Raw genomic sequence first — 21,856 nt, 5'->3', positions numbered from 1 at the left:
GATATGGTCTCGGTATGAATTGGTGGCTGGCATTTGCATGGACGCTATTCATCGATGTACTCTTTCAGCGATGTTATATACAGGTTATGCGTGATTTACCAAAAAGTTTCACCTATGGTGAAGCTTCCATATTGACACAGGGTATCTTTCTATTTGTCATGAATACTCTGATAATGGGTTATCATTTAGTGCTGCATGAGCCAGCTAAGGAAAGTATGAATGAAATGCAAACTTTGGGAACTATTATGATGGTAAGTTAGGAGGTGAATGGAAATAAAATTCAATATTTTATTTCAAATAATTTTGTTTTTCTTTTCTTCTTCTTCTAGTTTGCCTTACTTTGGCTTTTGTTGGTGTGCAGCTCACTGTTAGCTTGTCAATTTCTGCGTAAACCATTTATATTCTATCCCATTATGATGACATTTGTGGCTGCAGCCACATTGGCACCAGTCACAAAACCCCTACCAGTTATTGCTGTATTTGAATTTATTTTTAGGGATCAAATGAGGGTAAGATCCGTAAATACAAAATGGTTTAAAAGTATAGCTACATATATTTTGCATTTCCCTTTTTTAGCTCTACATTATTTTATTTTATGTGGCCCTGGTTATTGCCACAGTGGCTGTGGTCTGCTGGCAACTTCGTAATGCTCAACATGCAACGACTAGTGTACGAAAACTGTTTCACATTTTTATGGTACTTGTCTATATACCGGGCCTACTATATGAATGTGCCTTTCTATATATTGCCTCCGGTGTGGCCATGGCATTAATAACAATTTTCGATTTACTCCGAATACTGAAAATGCCACCTTTGGGAGAAATTTTAGAAAAAGCTTTTCATTCATTTGCCGATGAAAAAGATGCTGGTATTATAGCATTTACACCGATGTGTTTATTAATCGGTTGTTCTCTACCCCTTTGGATAATGCCCTGCCCCTGTAATACCAATGAACATGGACTGAATGTTAAATTGTTACCTCTACTCTCGGGTATCTTGACAATTGGTTTTGGTGATACAGCAGCCAGTGTTATTGGTTCGAAATATGGTCGTCATAAATGGAGAAGTAAGTCGTACCGTCTTATTTGTAATTCCTAATTTAATAACAAAATATATATATTTTCCAGATAGTTCCCGTTCCATTGAGGGTACCGTTGCCTTTACCCTTTATGTCCTGCTACCCATTATTATTTTCAATTTAATGGAATTTGTGCAATTGAATGCATTGCAATGGCTTATCATTATTGTGGCCACATTAATTTCAGCTCTTGTAGAAGCCCGTACTGATCAAATAGATAATTTAGTATTACCCTTAGTTTTTTATATAATTATAAGTTTATGTTAGCGTAATTTGTCATTTTTTTGTTTTCTCGAGAAAAATAGAAAACATAACATTCCTTCCAAGAGGCGACAGGCAATTTGCTCCCTTAGGATAAGTTATACCATAAGTACTGATTTTATTGACTAAATTAAAAAGTAAATACATATTGTTTATATGTAATAAAAAATATACATACATACACACATATTTTTTTTAATTGTAAAGCAGGCACGGGCAGAGCATAAAAAATTCTGTTCTCACGCACTTGTCCTTGTGTGTGTGTCAATGGTTTTTCAATTGGTTCAGTTGAATGTGTGTGAGAGAATAGTGATACTTACTCTCGGGAGAGTGCACGCGTGCGGTGCTTCGCCCGACTGTGTTGTAAAGGTTCGAATGAAGGTGAATGTGTCTCTTGGTTCGAATAAGTAAATGAGTAAATGAATGGCAATGTCTTAACTATGGACATTATTCTTCCTATAGATGGAGCTAATAGTATTTAAGTGTGACCAAGTTGACATTCAATGCTTGGAGAGTTGCCAGCATCAGATTTCCAAATGGATATTCAAAATTGTATATTCTAAGAGAAAACTGGTGCAGAAGTATACTATGTGGAACTATCTATAAAATTAATGACATTTTAATACCTTCAGCCTTATGGATAATTAGAGTATACGACAAAAATGTGTCTCATCTTAAATTTGGTTTTATAGCCCAAATTTTATAATATCCTATGAACGAACTATCCGATTTGAATCAAACTTTGCACGACCTATTATCTTCACCAAGTCAGGATCAAGTCCTAAGATGGGACCCATTTGTCTTCTCCTTCTAATACCTCCCCCACAAAGGGTATAAAAGTTCAATATTTATAAATTCACTATTAGGCGAATGGAATGTCCGATATGAACCAATCTTTACACAACATAGATCAAGTCCGAATGTTAGATCCATTATTCCACTCCTTGTGGCCCCTTTCCCCACAAAGGGTGTAAATGTTCAATATTTATAAATTCACTATTAGGCAAATGGAATGTCCGATTTGAACCAAACTTTACACAACCTTTTATGTATACCAAGCCTAGATCAAGTCCGAATATGGGACCCATTGGCCCACTCCTTCTGGTATCTCCCCCACAAAGAGTCAATAATTCAAAATCTTGTAAATTCAATCTGAAGCGAATTGAATAAAAATTAGATCAAATCCGAAACCTCTTAGATAGAAACATATACCGAAGACCTTGTTGGGCGTGAAGTACTATGTCGTATAAGATCTCTTTCTGTCGAGAAGGTACCATCACAGTTGACAATAGATGATTTTGTATGGGTTATCCGTAGCGCAAAGTTATCTAAAGCGTTGGGTCCTGGCGGAATATCTATGGTATTGCTAAAACAGGTGGAAGAGAGGGAAGTTGAGTACTTCATTAAAGTCCTCTATTTGTCGACAGCCGCGAAACGTGGAAAATGGGGAAGGTGCGCCAGGTACTAATCCCAAGCAAGGAGGCAGCAAAAGTGAACCATACACCCCATCTCACTTTTATCACTAGTAGGATAGACTCTTGAGCCATTACTCCTCCATAGTATTAGAGAAATCTATGTAGTTGCGGGTTCACAGAAGAATAAGAAGTTCAAGCCCCATAGAGTGAATAAGGGAGTTCCCCAAAGGTGGGTCATATCACCGTAGCTGTTTACGTATGCAGGTGATAGGTTAGATTGAAGCATGTACGGCTGCCATTTGCAACCATTCACTCAGAGACATTTATCCATTGTGCTCAACAATTTTATATTTGCCAAACTGTCTGTGACTTCTGCTATTTAGCGATGGACACCTACAGAATATATATTCAACAGTTTTCAACTCCTCCTCATTCACTTCTTTCCTGTCCCATTTGAAAATGATTTTTATCTCCCTGTTACTATGAGACAGCAGTGAAGTAGTTCTATGGCGGGAGAATTCTGGCCAGATTGTTTTTGAAAGCCTGCATCCAGGTTCTTTTGATCACCTGTTACCGACTACCTCGCGGTAGCTCGTAAGGAGTTTGCCAATGAAATAGCCAATAGGAGGTTGTACAGATCCCTCAATCGGTATATTGGATAACTGCGAACAGGTGCGAAGCAGATGATTGTATGATCATCAGGTCGGGTCCTATCGTTGAGGACATATGTGCGAGATTGAACACCTATCTGGCTAATATTGCAGCCTTCTTCGAAATGTTGGCCACCACATCGAGTGCGGAGATTAAAATACCATTGAATGTGCAGATTCAGGTGCATAAAGTTTCGACCAGCAACTATTACCAAAAGGGGCCACATTCGAAAGCATTCTCCGCAAAGATATCTGCAATGAATTGAAAAAGAGCACAGGTCCTCAAGTCCCTCGCCGGCAGCACTTGGGATGCAGATAAGGAAACCTTTTTGACATCTTATAAAGCGATTGATCGGTCTGTGGCCGGCTGTGCGGTACCAGTATGGTCTGCGAATGTTATTGCTACGCAATGGAGATGTATTCAGACCTGTCAGAACGAAACATAATAGGCATATAAAATTGCTATAACGAGCAATACTTGTCTATGAAACTATCTGCTTAATTGATATAGAAATAGCGAGGAAAAATAACACTCAAGAACGCAGACTGAATTCTTTTTTCGGATCAATCGACTGAAAGTCTTACAATATAGAATCTGCTTACTTTTTCCAACTGTACCACATTTTTCAAACTAATCTGTTCGAGATGACGAATAGCTGACCCATCGACAATTTACAGGAGCAAGTCGATGGATCCATAATTACCACCCGTAATCATCGAACAATAGACCTATCAAAAAGGATTGGACTATATTCAACTTGAAGCAGTTGAGGAAGCAATACAAGATGAATGCCGGAGAAAAGTCGGAGAACGTCTGCCTCTGATAACAGCAGCTACCGAGACATACTAGAGTTCCACGACAGAGGGGTATACGATCCTAAACGACCCGAGACTTACTCGGCCAACGTTTGTCACCTCAGCCCATTATGTAAAAACAATAAGCCTGCTACAACAACAACATACCAGAGTGGTTTTGGCACAATTGGAGCTCAAAATGTGGTAATGATAAATATGACAATCTTTACCTCTTCAATTGCCCTGACAAACTCACTTTCTCATTAACTAACCCCATCTCCAAGATCCTGAGCTTTGTTAAGATTTTGACTCACCTTCCTTTACTCCTGCAGATTGACCAAACGAAAATACACAGCAGTAAAAACTGCAACAACAATTCGCATTAAACACGACGCAGAATATCTCCCGGCCTGTTTTAATGCACACTGCACCTTGTTTACTGTCGAATCGAGTCAATCCATTTGACCCGATATCATATAGACTCACACACTTTAAATAAAAAATTAAAAGACAATGTAAGACGTAATTTTTTATAAACATTTTATTTTTAAATGCAGCAAAATGATATGAGGATATATATATAAGTAAACAAATGCCTTTTATGTTTTTGAGTGCATGTAAACACATTCATATGAAAATATGTAGTATGCATATAAGAAAATGCTATATATGTAAATTTCTTTTTAATAAAAGAATAAAAAAAACTTAAAACTAAATGCGTACAATGCGTTTTTACAACTACAAATGACGAGGCTTGACAATTTATAAACAGATTATTCAATAAATATACATACGGTAGGACAATACAATAAATGATATTGCTGCACTAAGCAATTATACATTCCTATGTATATGCTTATAAACTATTGTATTTACATACATATTTAGGTACTACAATGAACAAATAATAATAAAAAGAAGAAACACTGGCTTTTTCGAAACACTGAATTTCTTGGCAGCTATTTTTAGGCAGCTTAAAAAACGGAATTCTTTTTTATTGAAGTCAAAGTTTAGGTTTGGTTTAAGTGTAGTTTTTTTTTATTTATTTATAGAAAATCTATAAACAAAAGCCATTTTACAATTTTTATGCCAATGTTTATCTACTATAGATATCCTTTGACTACCAATAAACCGTATAAATTTTCTTAATAACAACAAAATTACATAAATACAGACATAGTGAAATAATATAATAAAAAAATGAACACTTGTTTATTTTTGTTTTTGTTACATAGAACAAATTTGAAATGCATTAAGGAATTGTTTTGTTAGCTGGTAGTGTTACAGTTATATATTTTTGTTTCTTTGTTTTTTTATTCTAAGGTAGTGGCATAATTCTAAAACTAATTATTAAATAATATTTGAACTTATAAAAAAAATCTTAAGATAAACTAAACAAAAAAGAAAATAATAAATAAATAATTTTTTACAAAGGTTCCTGCTGAAAATATTCATGCTCTAGACAGGCCAATGCTGAGGGTCGTAAACGTAAATCATACGACAGCATTTGCTAAAAAGAGAAAAAGAGAAAACAATATATAAATAAATTTATTAATACGAGTATTATTTATTAAATGACAATAGGTAAGACTATTTATAGGTAGGCTTGAAAGTAGTTCTTTTTAAAAATACCACATTGTCTTATAATATACCATTAAAATCAAGGACTTCTTCTAGAAGATGAATGTATTCCTATTATAGTGGCTATTCTTTCTTCCCTAAAGTGGGCATTCTCTTAGAAGACCAGGAGGACTTGTTATAGTTGCTCACAAGATTGTCTTATACAATATTGGTTGCTCTTCCTTTTTTAGAAGACCAGTGGGCCTTCTAATGGGTGATAACTGGGTCCTCTTCTAGAAGACTAACGAGTCTTCATACAAACATCTGTGATGGTCAGATCTTCCTATTAAAGATCAAACCTCGTTCTACAGAAGACCAGTGGGTCTAGTTCTATTTAGGGAATACCGATGGGTTTTTACTAATCGATCGAGAGATCTTCCATATGCATCTATTCTATTATTCTTCCGCCTACGGGGAGCAGAGCTGAATGCTAACGGACGCGTCCACAGGTTGCGGATAGTGGGAAGCCCAAAAATATTCTTTGGATAGCTGTGAATATCAAATAAACAGTGGTGGACAATCAGCGGTTTCCTGGGTGAGAGTCTCGAAGGAAATGACCGAGGGCCTATGATCCCAGAACTGACGAGGCGAGAATGGCGCATCCAAATATCCAATTCCAAGGTCTTAGGTCACTACCTTCCCAAGTGACCTCGCTAACGTTGGGGTGTTAGGCGACCTCGTGCCCATCAGTGTTAACGGTTTGCAGTCAGGGTCCCAACTGCATTTGAACGGAGTCTTGTTGATACCTGGACGCCTCAACAAGTTTTTTCAGGCTTAGTTGCCGAGTTCTTGCCATGGTAAGAGGCTATGCCATGACCGACCTCAAATCCTCACAAAATCAATGTTATATGGAGACGAGTTTTAATACCAACCTCTTTTAAAACTAATAATAAAAATATGATTTTTCGACTGAAGCAGGTGTCGCTGGCTTGGCACCCTCATTCTCGTACTCTACAAGGGCAGAACCCATTCAACCCTCATGACCCATGACGACCAACGGGACGGTCTCTTGTCTCAAACCACACCTCCTCCTCAACCTTATCAAGGAAAATGGCTCCTTCCGCCTGGGACGACTCACCCTTGACAGACGAGAAATATGTCATGGATACTACTGTGATTAGCACTACAGTGTCTAACTAGGTGAATCCTCTCAGATGATGAGTTGGGACGTAAACCCTGGCGAGGGAGAAGACCCAAACTCCATCTTCCCGTCCTGTAGTGGAGTCTTGAGACCCCTGAGGCAGTTGACCGTCGAAGTGGATACTGGGGCTGATGAGTTTCCAATCGTAAAGATGAATGAATCACCAAAACCGGGAACCAAAAAACGAGCCAACGTCAAAGAGATCTCTGACAAGAAGAGTTACCGGGGAGCGGTTAATTTCTGCAACCAGTTTATCGGACGGGACTGACACTCAATTACGCATAAGGAATTCCTTCTAAATAACGGGAACTTCAAATTCATCCAGAAGTTCTCCAGGAACTATTACAAGGTTCTTCAGGAGGATCACAAGGACTACCTATATAAGTCCACAAGGTCTACCTATAGAAAACCAGGAGATCTTCCCATAGAAGTGCAGAAGGTCTTCATATAGAAGATCAGATGGTCTTCGCATAGAAGACCAGGCGGTCTTCATATAGAAGACCAGGATGTCTTCATATAGAAGACCAGGAGGTCTTCATATAGAAGACCAGAAAGTCTTCACCTGACAAGAAGAGTTACCGGGGGGCGGTTAATTTATGCAATCAGTTTATCGGACGGGACTGACACTCATTACGCATAAGGAATTCCTTCTAAATAACAGGAACTTCAAATTCATCCAGAAGTTCTCCAGGAACTATTACAAGGTTCTTCAGGAGGATCACAAGGACTACCTATATAAGTCCACAAGGTCTACCTATAGAAAACCAGGAGATCTTCCCATAGAAGTCCAGAAGATCTTCATATAGAAGAGCAGAAGGTCTTCGCATAGAAGACCGGAAGGTCTTCATACAGAAGACCAGAAAGTCTTCAAATAGAAGACCAGAAGGTCTTCACTTAGAATACCAAAAGTCTTCTCATAGAAGACCAGAAGATCTTTTTATAAAAGATCGGAAGGCCTTCATATAGGACACCAGCAGATCTTCATATAGAAGTCCAGAATGTCTTCATATAGAAGTACAGAATGTCTTCATATAGAAGACCAGAAGGTCTTCATATAGAAGGCAAGAAAGTTCATATTGAGAACCAGAAGGTCTTCTATAGAAACGCTGTGAATATTTTGGAACATATTCTTGGAAAATAAAAAAAATATATTAAAAAAATAATAAAATACTTACTGCCAGCAGATCATTTGCATATTCACAAAGATTAGGACATAAATCCCTCGGTTGTTTGGGATGCCGCGCAGGAAAATGTTCTCGTGATAACGATATCGTTCTTGGCCATTGTTGGGCTGTTGGACGTCCTGTTAATCTATAAAAAGTAAATAAAATATTAAAATGTATTATCACAAAAGAATAGTTCCATTAAATTGTAAATAGAACAGTCGATTAGAGTGTTTTTGATTTAAATCATAGATGTTATTACAATTTCAAATAAGAATACATGATTTTCACTCACTCAAATATTCGATCCAATTGATTTGCTTCTGATGTGCCAGGGAATAGAGCTTTACGTGAAAACATTTCGGCAATAATGCATGCTGAACTCCAGATATCAACGGAACTGTTATATGTTTGGGCCAATAGAACTTCAGGCGCCCGATACCACAGCGTCACAACAACCGATGTTAATTTCATTTCAAAATCATATGTTTTGGCCAAACCGAAATCGGCAATTTTTAAATGTCCTTGCGAGGAAATTAGCAGATTTTGTGGTTTTAAATCACGGTGAATAATGCGATGTGAGTGAAGAAAGTCGACGCCGGTTAATAGTTCACGTGAAAGGCGCTGAAATAAAAACGAATGAAATTAATAAATGTTTTCTTTTTTAGTTTTGGAAAATAATTACGTACCTGTATTGTTGTGGGTGGCATACCAGATTTTGGTAATCGCTCTATTAAATCTGAAAGATCTTGTTCCAAATGTTCAAATACTAAGAGGACCATTAGTTGACCTTCACGTTCCAGGAATTGACATACTTCGAAGAGTCTGGAAATAAAAAATAACGATTAGAAAATACAGAAAAAATAGTAATAAAAAATGGTCAATTAAAAATAAATCGATAGGAAAATTTTACTATATTGGACTTAGAGATCAGAGCAAAAATTTCAAAATTGGGGCTATTCCAAAACAAGAACACGTAAATTTTATAGGTTTTAGTGGTGAAACCTTTAACACCTTACAACATGAGGAGCCCATTTAAAATACCTGTAATAGTTCAGGGGCTATCTTAAAACGTAGACAAATATATATAATTTTTGGTAGGAACATTTGCTACTCTATGAGAATTCAAATAAATTTCTTAAAGACTACCACCACTGCGGACAGAATTTTATTTTAATTTGAAATTTGATTAAGAATTTTCTATTAATATAAAATTTTGCTCTAAAAATCAAGCATCGGCCAGGTTTTAATTTTTTTCCTAAGGATGTCCGCCTGTCCGTCCATCTGTACATGTTAAATTGTAAACAAAGTGCAGGTCACATTTATTATCCGAATAAGATCAAATTTGACACAAATCATTTATTTGCCCCAAGGACGAAACCTATTCTGATTTTATTCTAAATAGTGCACCAAAGTTCCTATATATCTTTAGATTTGCAATTTGGCACAGCGTACTGAATTGAGTCTAGAATAGTGTGTGTTAAATTTTATGAGAATCGGTTCAGATTTTGATATAACTCCCATATATATTTATTTTCAACCGATTTTATGTAAATGATGCACCAAAGGCCCTATATGTCTTTCGATTTGCACGAAATTGTATCTTGAATGATGTATGTTACGTTTCCTGAAACACGGGTCAGATTTAAACGAAGCTCCCATATATATTTTCGTTCGATGTAATGTAAATGGTGCACCAAAGTCCCTATATATCTTCCGACTTGCACGAAATTTGGCATACCGTAATAAATTAAGTCTAGACTGATGTGTGTCAAGTTTCCTGAAAATCGGTTCAGATTTAGATATAGACCCATACATATTTTCGTCCGATTTTAAGCAAATGGTGCACCAAGGAGTCAAATTTAGGTCGATTGGCACAACATTTTGCACAACCTACTAATGTTAGGGTAACCTTAACGTCTGCCCGATTGACATAACATTATACCAACGCATCGAAATGGTTCTACAATAACGTCTGGTAAGTTTGGATAATATTGGTTCAGATTTAAATTTTCGTCTCCCAAACTCTTCATGTTTGTTCGATTACCATCAAATTTTGCATAACGTTCTTAAGTTAGTATAGCCAATTATGTATTAAGTTAAGGTATTTAATTGAGCCTAGAATATTAAACAAAAACGACTCTAAATCTACGATAATGAAATTGAATTTGGCATAGGTTACCGAGGACATGTGTGCGGAATAATGTAGCCAATAAGAACCCATTGTACCAAAGTTTAGCGAATTCGGTTGAAAAACGCGCTCAAGAACCCCAAAATACCGAAAATTAGGGGTACCATTATAGGGGTGCTACCATTAAATTTGGACCGATATTTATAATTTTTAGTGGAGACATTTGGTACCCAATAAGAACTCATGATACCAAATTTCTATCAATTCGCTTGAATAGCGCTCTCAAGAACCCCAGAGACTTGGGGGTACCCTTACGTGGTGGCTATGTCTAAACAAAAGACAACTCATTGCTAAATTTTGGTGATGTATCTCATTTTTTTGGAGGCTAGAGTGATTATAAAAGACATCGTCACAGCGTCATTTTACGCTGATCAAGATAATATATACATTATAGGGCCAGAACTGATTATTTCGATGAATTATAAACGGAAAACAAACTTAATATACCCTCCATACTATGGTGGAGGGTATAAAATGGTACAAATGTACCCGGTTATTGATCGTAAGGTTAAGTCGGTTCATATATAGACATAGATCACATATTTAATTTAGTCCTATTTCATGTCAATGACACTTCAAAAATGCGATGTATTTTAGGATGCATCTCTTGAATATACCCAAAAGGATATCATATAGTCGGCCCGTCCGTTTTTACCACGTTCCTTACTGGTTTAATCTAATCAATTTGTTATTATTTTTTTAAACTATTAAAAAAAACTATTTAACGTTTTACTTTGTTTTGTTTTGCAACAAAGATAATGCCAAACAAAACAATAAAAACGATGCTGCCAAAATCAATGACAACTGTTGCTAGCGCCACTCTTAACAAGTGTTCACTCGCAACATTATATAGAAAACAAAGAGAGAGAGAGAAAGAGACCGAGCCACGTTTGGTTGAGTGCAAACAACAATAATAACTCAAACACTGATCAATTGAGAAAATGCAAAGAGTAAAAGCAAGCGAGAGAATGAGTGAAAATACAAGAGAACAAGGAAATGTTCAAATTTGCAAAGTAGAGGCAAACTTGGTTTCATCTCCGAGTCAGTGGGAGACAGAGAACATAGAGCGAGACAGCAAATCGACCTTCATAATAATGAAATGGGAAAACAATAAAAAACAATACAATGCATGTATTGTGGGGCATGACAAATGTGTGCAAATTCTCCTCTTTTCGAAATATAAATAAACACAACAATACATGTTTGACTTTGTTTGTTGTGGATGTGTATTGTGAACACGATAACCAATTGTTTTGCTTAACGAAGAATAACAGTCTGATGATGTGTCGAAAAGGGGGAGTGAAGCAAATGTTGGAGGAGTAAATAAAATAAATTAACAACCAATACTTGCACAAATTATGATAAGAACAAAACAGCTGATTGTTCATATGATTTGCACAACGAAGCAGGAAGGTAGGTAGGCAGCAGACACGACCAGTCAGATATTTTAGTTGTTGCTGCTGTTGTTGTCATTTGAATGACTGTGGTAAAGGTATGGGGCTGTGTGGAGCCGCCGTCTGATTATTGTCTTGGATTTTGTTATTAAATAATAAAAAGAAATAGCAACAATGTTGCTGATTTTGCAAATATTTTTTTTGCTGATAACAACAAAACTATTTTAAAAGGGGAAAGGGGATGTGGTAGAGGCCAAGTGTTTTAAGTATTTGTTTCCCGGAAAAAATGTGATGGCGCTTGGTTATGTGGCAAATTTATGATAACAAATAAAAATGTTTAAAAAAGTAATCATGAAGGGTTGTGGATGATCTGTGGATGGAAGGTCTGTTGCCAGCAGTGTAGAGAAAAATAAAATTGAAAATAGATTTATTTAAAAAATACATAAATAATACAATCAATTTATTTTGTCCTAGGTCAACAAAATCATGCCAATTGAATACCCAATTTGTTTCACCATTGGACTTTTGTTGAGTAAAACATCTTTCACCACCAACGACTTGGGGTCTATCCATGTTGAGTATGGTTCGTGGTGCCTTAAAAAATCAATTCTTTTTGTTTTGTATTTTTTTTTTTTTTTGATTTACAGTTTAAGAGAGATTACCTCCCCATTTGTTTGCGTATGTGTGAGGGTATGTGTGTTTGAATACACCACAGCCAAATTTGGGCAATTCTCCTATTTGCACAAACAATTCAAAAACCACTTTACACGCTGCTAATCCCCCACACAACATACATGTAGCAGTGCAGTACTCTTTTTTCGTTTGCTTCAAAAACCGAAATCACGAAGAAGCAAAAAATTCAAAAACCCCTAAAAGGCGAGTACCGCGGCGTCTAATTGCAAAATCACAGTTGCCGATTGCCAAAGAAGAACGTGATTTGCAATATTGTGGCGGTGTTGCTCTCACTCTCGTGTTTTTTTGTTCTTTTCTGTCTTGGCAAATTCTATTTCAAACATTTCCCTATATCCCCCCTCAACGTTCCAAATATTCTCAGACGTTAACGACGACAACGTACATACGTTAGCAATTGATCTTTATTCTATACGGCCCGGGGAGGGGAGCTTCAAACAGTAGTGACTGCTGCTGCACCGGCTTGTGCTCACAATACGTACAACAGCAAGTCAGGCAGCTATAGCCTGCCTGACTGCCTGTCAGTATATGAAGTAAGTCGAACAAAAAATCGCTGCAGCGTGACTTATCAGCATTTACGGCGCCGCTATGCCGTCGCCTCTACTTTGGATTTGTAGTCACAAGGGTTATAAAAAAAAACAAAGCAAAACAAACAGCCAACAAGTAAAGTTCGGATCTGCCGGATCGTGATATATACCCTTCACGGCGCTATGTGGGGAACTTTTAAAATTTATCAAATGTATTATCGAGTGAAAACATTTGGGGGAATATTAAAAGAAGGTTTTACGCTATATGTGAGCTCTAACAAAATACATAGACCCCCATCATAATGGATTGCACTTTTTAGGGGTTTGACCACTCGGATTACAAGCGATTCGTTTGAAAAATGGGTCAATATGGAACCGTATATTTGATATTTTAAAGATTTTAGCCGAATATTCCCGCAGAAGTGGCAGTAATTTTTGCTTTCCAGTTTCTTGGATGTTGAAGAAATAATATGCATAATTGTTTCTCTTAAAAAAAAATCACCCACTCTTTGCCCCAAGAAGGCAAGAACCTTTTTTGAGCGATTGCCAAATTGTTGAACATCTAACGAGAACAAACCTATTTTTCGTCTAGGCGTTCATGCTATATCGAATCTAACAGCTCACATGCGGCAGTAATGTCTTTGAATTTTTAAAGTAATTATTACCGTCACTATTCGTATGTGGGTTAATTTTATAATTTTTAAAACAATTTTTGCAGTGCCTATTCGTAGTCGTGGATTTTTAAAACAATTTTTCCAGTGCCCATTCTTAGGCATGGATTTTTAAAACAATTTTTCCAGTGCCTATTCTTAGGCGTGGATTTTCAAAACAATTTCTAGAGTGCCTATTCGTTGGCGTGGATTTTTCAAAAGAAATTTTCATTGCATATGCTGAGGCGTGGATTTTTAAAACTAATTTTCCAGGGCATATTCTTAGGCGTGAATTTTAAAAACTGTTTTACCAGGGCATATTCTTAGGCGTGAATTTTAAAAACTGTTTTTCCAGTGCCTATTCTTAGGCGTGCATTTAAAAAAAAATTCCAGTGCCTATTCTTAGGCGTGCATTTTTTTTTAAAAAATTTCCAGTGCCTATATTAAGGCGTGGGTTTTCAAACATGTTTTTTAGTGCCTATATTAAGGCGTGAATTTTTTAAAACATTTGCCTATTTTAAGGCGTGGACTTTTTAAAACATTTTTCAGTGGATTTTTAAAAATGGTTTCCAGTGCCTATCTACGCTAATGATTTTTTAACAGTGCCTATATTAAGGTGAGGATTTTTTAAAATATTTTTTCAGTGCCTATTAAGACATGCATTTTTTAAAACATTTTTCCATTGCCTGTCCAAGTCGTGGATTTTTCCATTTACTATTCTAAGACGAAAATTAAAAAAAACATTTCTCCATTGCCTATTTTAAGGATTTGGATTTTTAAAAACATTTCTTTGATGCCTATCCTAAGGAGTAGATTTTTTAAAACATTTGTTCAATGCCTATATTAGGGCGTGGATTTTTTAAATCATCTTTCAGTGTCTATATTAAGGCGAGGATTTTTAAAAACTTGTTTTCTGTGCCTAACCTAAGGCTTGTATTTTTAAAAACATATTTTTCATTCAGTGCCTATCATAAGGCTTGGATTTCTTAATTTTTCCCGTGCACAACATTTTCATATCGCCTATCATAAGGCGTGGATTTTTTAATTTTTCCCGTGCACAACATTTTCATATCGCATATCCTAAGGTGTGAATTTTTTAAAATATTTTCTGTAGCATATCCTGAGGACTGGAAGTTTAAAAAATTTTATCAGTATGCTTAGGCGTAGGGCTTAAAAATATTCATTACATATCCTAAGGAGTTGCTTTTTAACCCTTTGTGGCCCAATGTTGCCCACATGCAACCAAATGTTGTAAAGCTTATACTTAATATACAGCTAGTAGATATATATTCTTTGGGTATCATACGTCTAGACCTGATTATGGACAACACATAATGAAAGAAAAATTAAAAAATTCAAAACTTTGGTAAAGTTATGAGCTTTTCATTATGGAGAAGAGGGCAAAAATGTTTGTGTATACAGTACAAATTATTTAGTTGTGTATACAGTTAAAGAATGTCTCACAAAATTTCAAGTGAAAATCTCAAGAACTCTTGAAGATATAGCCGATTTATTGTGTCAGCATCAAGTGACGGGTGAAGGGCTTCTCAAACTTTAAACGCGTTTTTCTCTAAACATTTTTTTGCTAATTTGTGTATACAGTCCAAATTATTTTTGTTTTTTGTTGATATAATTCGAATCTACACTGATTAAAGAATGTCTCTACAAAATTTCAAGTGAAAATCTCAAGAACTCTTGAAGATATAGCCGATTTATTGTGTCAGCATCAAGTGACGGGTGAAGGGCTTCTCAAACTTTAAACGCGTTTTTCTCTAAACATTTTTTTGCGAATGGCGGGCACGATAACTCAAAAACTAATAATCCAATCGGTTCCAAATTTTGCAACGTTTCTCTGGGAGTGTATAGCTCTCGTATGAACTAGGATAAAGCCAATCGGTAAAGATCTTCCTTATTTTTTAACTTGGTTTTTGGTAAAAAATCGGCGATTTTCCAAAAATATTTTTTCAAAGGTCCACCATTTTGTTAATTTTAGAGCGAAGTCAATAAGCGAAAATTCATACGAGAGCCAGACATGTACTCTTTCTAACACCGTTGGAATTTTCGGATTCCGATGTTCCAGTGAGGAGTTATCATGCCCGCCAACAAAAATAAGGACTTTTCTTTAATTACAAAAAACAACAACAAAACAATAACAAAATTTGTTTGTAAATTATTTTTCTTCTATTTTAAATCTTCATATATATATGTGCAAAGTTACAAACCTTAACAAGCATTGGTATTGATTTACCAGCCCATTGAAAATCTTGAAAAATTAAAATCGAGAATGGGTGGGGTTCCCTTAAATCGATTCGTATTCGAAATTTAGGAACTCTGCCATCAGAATTAATTTTGGTTCTTGTAAAACAGAATATAGAGAATAATTTACAACGAATTTTTCGTCAATTTTGCATTTGGTTTTCTTAATATTGGGCTTTTATTTTTCAGAAAGATTGTACTATATCTCCCGAATGCAAGGATGTAGCTATGTTACATTTTGTCCATATCCTATCTAGAATAGTTGCATTAAATCTGTGAACAGAAAATAGTTCTATGATTACGGAAAAAAAAATTCAGGGCTTAAAGGGTTAAAGATATTTTAAAAGCATATTTCCAGGCGTAGATTTAAAACAAATTTGGGTGCTTAGCATAAGATCTGGTTTTTAATTTTTATAACTGGCATGGACCCACATATAAAATGTACATTATGTTACATACCGTATGCTAAAAATGAATATACCTACCATCCCAAACTAACTGTGCCGTTTGAAAAAAGAAGAATAATATAAAGAACAGCTATATAGCTGGAAATCAAGTGGTTAGTTTTGTGTGGTTACCTCACACAGCGGAATTGTCTATGTGGGAGATGGTAGCAGACATACCTATCCAACCAGCTGGCTAAGCTAGTGAATGCCATGTCAACAACATCTAGCCATAAATGCAACTGCAATCTAGAGGAAAATGCAATCAAGAATTTCAAGAACAGCAGTCAGAAAAAGAAGAGAGTATTACTAAGAGAGCAAAAAAATGTTTGTGGTTTGATGTTGTTGCATGACGCATGATGATGATCTCGCGTTACAGCGTCATCAAAAGCCGTTAAAATTGCAAATTGAAATGAAAAATTTTTGTTGGTGTTGTTATCGTCATCAGCATTACTGCCAAAAACAACAACAATAAAACCAACATGCAAGTACAGAATGTAAGTGGCATTACAAATATTCTTTTTGTTGTTGCTTTTGGCATGGTTCCCCTTTTCGCATGGTGTATGAATCAACAACAAGCCATATCTTGAGTACTTGAAGAAGTTTTTATATACGAATGCCATAATTATGGAATTAACGCGGCCTCTCTCTCTCAACGCTTTTGTTTACATTCTCACACATCGTCTATGTATGTTTGAGTGTCAGCAATGCATGCAGTCAGCCAGCCAGTGCATTAGCCCTATCATCATCAATTACAACATTTTTGCTGCAGCATGTTGTGTTTTTTTTGTTGTTGAAATTGTGCGCATGCGTTTTTCCATTTTTGTTTGCAGTATAAACTAGCTTGCTATTATAAACCCTAATTATTATTACTTTTAATTATAGTTTGCAAGAAAACAAACTGTGTACGCCTTCTCGTTCTGAAAAGAGAAAGTGTTTATCAAGGGATAAATAAGTACAATGACTCTTAGTAGCACAGTTTACACATGTTATTTTTTTATAATGGGAACAATTTTTCAAATAAAAAAGGGCAATTATCGGCCCGAAATAATCGAGTAGATTGGCAATCATGCCGAGTACATTGGAATGTGTAAAGGAAGAAGACTTCTCAAAAAACCAAGTCTAATATTTATTTAATTAACTATAGTGTGTGTGTGTGTTTTTATAGCAACCTATTTACCTATGTCAGCTGTCAAACATATCATGGATTGCATTGTTTTTGATTGATGATAATGAGATGCTGAGAATATGTTTGTAAAAATCCCTTAATCCATTTTTATTTGTATTACCTTGTCAATTGTATATAATTGTAATCATTCATAGTAACAATAAACATTGTGAGTGTGTGTGTGAGTTTTTTTCTGCTGATTTGACAAATTTGATTTTCTTGAATGACTGCAACATGTTTTGACTGATGTCAGGCGTATATCAATTCATTCATTAGAATTTCCTGATTACAACAATGTGTAGATGTTGTTATGAATCGAATAAAATATGTAGTCAATGATTAAAGGTTTTATTTCTCAATAAAGACATAGTTTATGATCTATAAATAATCGTCTGCAGCTTCCGCGTCTTTATATACTCCCTTCAGAAACAGGTCTTAAAATGTCGCCTTATGGCTCCTGCTTTCAGATTGTCAATTCCTGTACTAAGGCGTGGCTTTTTAAAAACATTTTTCAGTGTTTACTCTAAGGCGTGAATTTTTTAAAACATCTTTTCAGTGTCTACTCTAAGGCGTGAATTTATAAAAATATTTTTTTTAATGCCTATCCTAAGTCGCGGATTTTTAAAAACAATTATTCAGTGCCTATCCTAAGGCGCGGATTTTAAAGAATATTTTTTTAATCCCTTTCTAAGGCATATCTTTTTAAACATATTTTTTAATGCCTTTCCTAAGGCGTGGATTTTTAAAGGCATTAATTCAGTACCTATCTAAAGGCATGGATTTTAAAAAAATATGTTTTGAATGGCTATCCTAAGGCGTGGATTTTTAAATATATTTTTTGAATGCCTATCCTAAAGTATGGATTTGAAAAATATATTTTTTATGCATATCTAAAGGCGTGAATTTTTAAATATATTTTTTGAATGCCTATCCTAAGGCATGGATTTTTAAATATATTTTTTATGCATATCCTAAGGCGTGGATTTTTAAATATATTTTTTTAATGCCTATCCTAAGGCATGGATTTTTAAAAATATTATGTAAATATACTATTTACATAAAATCGGACGAAAATATATAGACTATACCAAATTTCGTGCAAATCGACAGATATATATAGACTTTGGTGCACCACTTACATTAAATCGAACAAAAATATATATGGGAGCTACATCCAAATCTGGACCGATATTCAGGAAACTCAACACACACCATTCTAGACCTAATTCATAACGTTATGCCAAATTTCGTGAAAATCAAACGATATACAGGGACTTGGTGTACCATTTACATTAAATCGGACGAAATTATATATGGGAGCTATATCTATATCTGGACCGATTTTCAGGAAACTTAACACACGTCATTCTTAAACAAATTCAGTACGCTGTACCAAATTTCGTTCAAATCGAAAGATATATACGAACACAATTTACCATAAATCGGACAAAAATATATATGGGAGCTATATCTAAATCTGAACCGATTTTTCTCAATTTCAATAGGGTTCGTCCTTGGGAAAAATAAGTGACTTATGCCAAATTTCATCCAATTCGGATCATAATGCGACCTGTACATTGTTTACAATTTAACATTGTCAGACGGACGGACAGGCGTAAATCGACTCAGAAAGTGATTCTATGCTGGGGCACCTTCGGCACTTTTTTTTAGAGCTCTATATCTCAGTACTTATTCAACATATATAACAACTTTATGGCTGATTATTGTCCTCAGACACTTAATTATAAAAAATAGTACCAAAAAGATATAAAAAAATAGTATTAGTTAAAAAATTTTACAGTTTTGTAAAAAAAGTCAAATTCGCCGAATGTGCACCAACCCGGGGTAGCTTCGGCATTTGATAAGGCACATTCGGCACCATAGCCATAGCCGGGTAATTGTCATCGCTATCAGTCTGGTTGAAATTCTGATCCTCTAAAGACTCTATTTGGTTTTAATACGCCACACAATGTTTGAATTATAGGGCTTTATTTTCTAACGGCGTACGTTTACATCTCAAGCTCGCACACAACATCAGAAATAAGGGTTTTCTATCGCATTTTCGACAATACAAGTACGTTTGATCTTATATATGCAATTTCGGACCATATTAAAGGATTAGTTTTAAAGACAAACTCAAAAACATTTTAAGGAAATAATATTGCACAATCTGTATATGGCCGAATGTGCCCCACTTTAAAATGCCGAATGTACTTTTTATAGTTTTTTTTTCATTTTTTTTTGATCAGTTTTTAAAAACATTATATTTTTAAACATTTCTATAATAATACACATCGTAGTTAACCACTTTTTAATAATATTGTCTTAAAAATTTAAAAAGTTTTATACGCGAAATACTTACGAAGTAGAATTGAAATATTACAGAAACATCTATAAAAATATAAAAACCCATGTATCTAAATAAGTTTATTAGCTAGAAATTTCAAACTTTGTGTCAGTTATTTATTTCGATATTCGATACCTATGTATCGAAACTAGTGATGTACGGTGAGAGCTTCATATCGAAAACGCGATTGCCGAAGATGCCCCGATGCCGAAGGTGCCCCAGTCTCCCCTATACTAAGGTGTACAAATTAAAAAACGTTTTTCAGTGCCTATGCTAAGGCGTGAAATGTAAGGGGCGAAATGTAAAAAAAAAAACGCTTTTCAGTGCCCATCCTAAGGCAATAAGAAAATGCAGTAAGTTTATAACTCAACTTTAACTTTTTTGGGACCCTGACATATTTATAGTCACAGCTGAAATTTCCTCTTTAAAATTCTCATCTCACTACTTCCAGCTCTTCAGACTTTTAATGGGAGGGTTTAAAGACATTCAGCTCATCTATAAAGACTCCCACAACTATAAAAACTCTCTTCAGCTAAATCTTTTCTATACAGGAACCATTAACAACCCTCCAGCTAGCAGAAAAAACTCTTTCATAATTACAACTTTCTTTAGTACTTCAACCATATCTTCTACGCAGAATACATTCAGTTCGTCTATAAAACTCCCAACTCCCTCTAGCACTATAGCTAATAATGAGGCTCCACTGGAGCCTGTTTATAATAACACCCTCCAAGGTTCGTGTACAAAAACTCCTCTAGAGGTCGCCAACAAAGACTTCCTTCTGAGGTCGAGGGAGTTATCTCCCTCCGGTCTATAAAAGTTTGCTTCACCCCTATAGGCCCCCTTAAAGTCTCCTCCATCTCGTCTCTCTTATTTTCCAAGATCCTTATACTACTTAAATTCCACTCAGTATGTTCCATTCATACTTACTTGACAATATTCGGATGATCGGAGGCATTCAATTGTTTGAGCAGAGCAATTTCACGCAACGTTGACATTGGCACTCCATTATCTGTCAATGGAATGCGAACTTTTTTAATAGCCACAATGCGACCAGTTAGATTATCTCGTGCTCTATAAACGGTGCCATAGGCGCCTGATTTGATTGGTATGACGGTTTGATTGTTTGGTTTGATGTGGAACAACATTGACGGCGCAACAGGTGGGTGTAGATGATGGTGGCAGGTCGAAGTAGTGGCGGATATTGTTGTGGTTATGGAATCCCATCAACACAATTCAAATAAACAAATATTTCCATAATAATATAAACAAATTGTGCACGCATGGCGTATGAAGAAGGAGTAACGTCATCGTCACAGCATTGATCAGGTCCATAGTTGATGTGTTCAGGTGATGTGTTGACCAGTCAGGCAATGACCAGATGAGGAAGGTATTGAAATAAATAAATGAAAAAAATAAATAGAAATTAAATATACGCTAAAAAATTAATAACAACAACAGCAAAAATATAAACAATAATAAGAACATGAAAAAGAGAGCGAGCAGAAGTAGAAGGAAAATGAAAACATTAACAGCAATAACAAAAGAGGTCAATGTCACAAACAATTGCATACATATTTAAAAAAAAAAAAAAATAAATAAAACAAAACACTGACAACAAAACGACGTCAACAGCAGCTGAGCAGAGGCAGGTCTCAATAATTCATTATGATTCTCAACGACGTCGTTGTATCATTATCTACATATGTGCATATGTTTGTTTGTGTTTTGTCTATATAGCTATGTTGACGATGCAGTTTTAAGTTTTTTTTTGGTTTGAAACAATAAATAAATAAAAACTAAATAGAGTAAACAATAACAACAACAAGAACTGGTGATAAAAAAATGAATTATGAGGATCATGACTGGCTATGACTTTTAATAATAACCGTTAACCTAGGTGATTCTAGAAAAATTAGAACCAAATACATAGGTTGATATGATTCCTAAAGAAAGTCCCGAAAGTCATCAAAGTTCGAACTATTTGCAGGACATTAAAAATGCCAATTTATAATGTCATAATCTATACATATTCCCACTACAGGCCATCTATAGTGACTCCCTCTA

The 21,856-nt window shown here is 35.4% G+C and overlaps 2 protein-coding genes across 2 annotated transcripts; one reads left to right on the top strand and one right to left on the bottom strand.

Annotated features, from left to right (window-relative positions):
• Positions 1 to 209: 209 nt before the first annotated feature.
• LOC133330074 (dolichol kinase-like) lies at positions 210 to 12,124 on the top strand. The gene is made up of 5 exons (XM_061538546.1): positions 210 to 251; positions 330 to 509; positions 577 to 1,066; positions 1,128 to 1,364; positions 12,107 to 12,124. Exons 1-4 carry the CDS (start codon positions 216 to 218, stop codon positions 1,343 to 1,345), a joined length of 924 nt encoding a protein of 307 aa, XP_061394530.1. The 5' UTR covers positions 210 to 215; the 3' UTR covers positions 1,346 to 1,364; positions 12,107 to 12,124.
• LOC133330106 (cyclin-dependent kinase 4) lies at positions 5,586 to 20,937 on the bottom strand. The gene is made up of 5 exons (XM_061538580.1): positions 20,720 to 20,937; positions 8,813 to 8,948; positions 8,419 to 8,747; positions 8,136 to 8,271; positions 5,586 to 5,709 (listed from the first exon to the last, which is right to left on the bottom strand). Exons 1-5 carry the CDS (start codon positions 20,935 to 20,937, stop codon positions 5,626 to 5,628), a joined length of 903 nt encoding a protein of 300 aa, XP_061394564.1. The 3' UTR covers positions 5,586 to 5,625.
• Between the last annotated feature and the right edge of the window lie 919 nt (positions 20,938 to 21,856).

This window comes from Musca vetustissima, unplaced genomic scaffold, assembly GCF_032173495.1.
Source record: "Musca vetustissima isolate MV318-11 ecotype Yass unplaced genomic scaffold, APGP_CSIRO_Mvet_v1 utg2339, whole genome shotgun sequence".
Lineage (NCBI taxonomy): Eukaryota > Metazoa > Arthropoda > Insecta > Diptera > Muscidae > Musca > Musca vetustissima.
The sequence above is the reverse complement of the archived record's forward strand: the minus strand, read 5'-3'. Positions and strand labels throughout refer to the sequence as shown.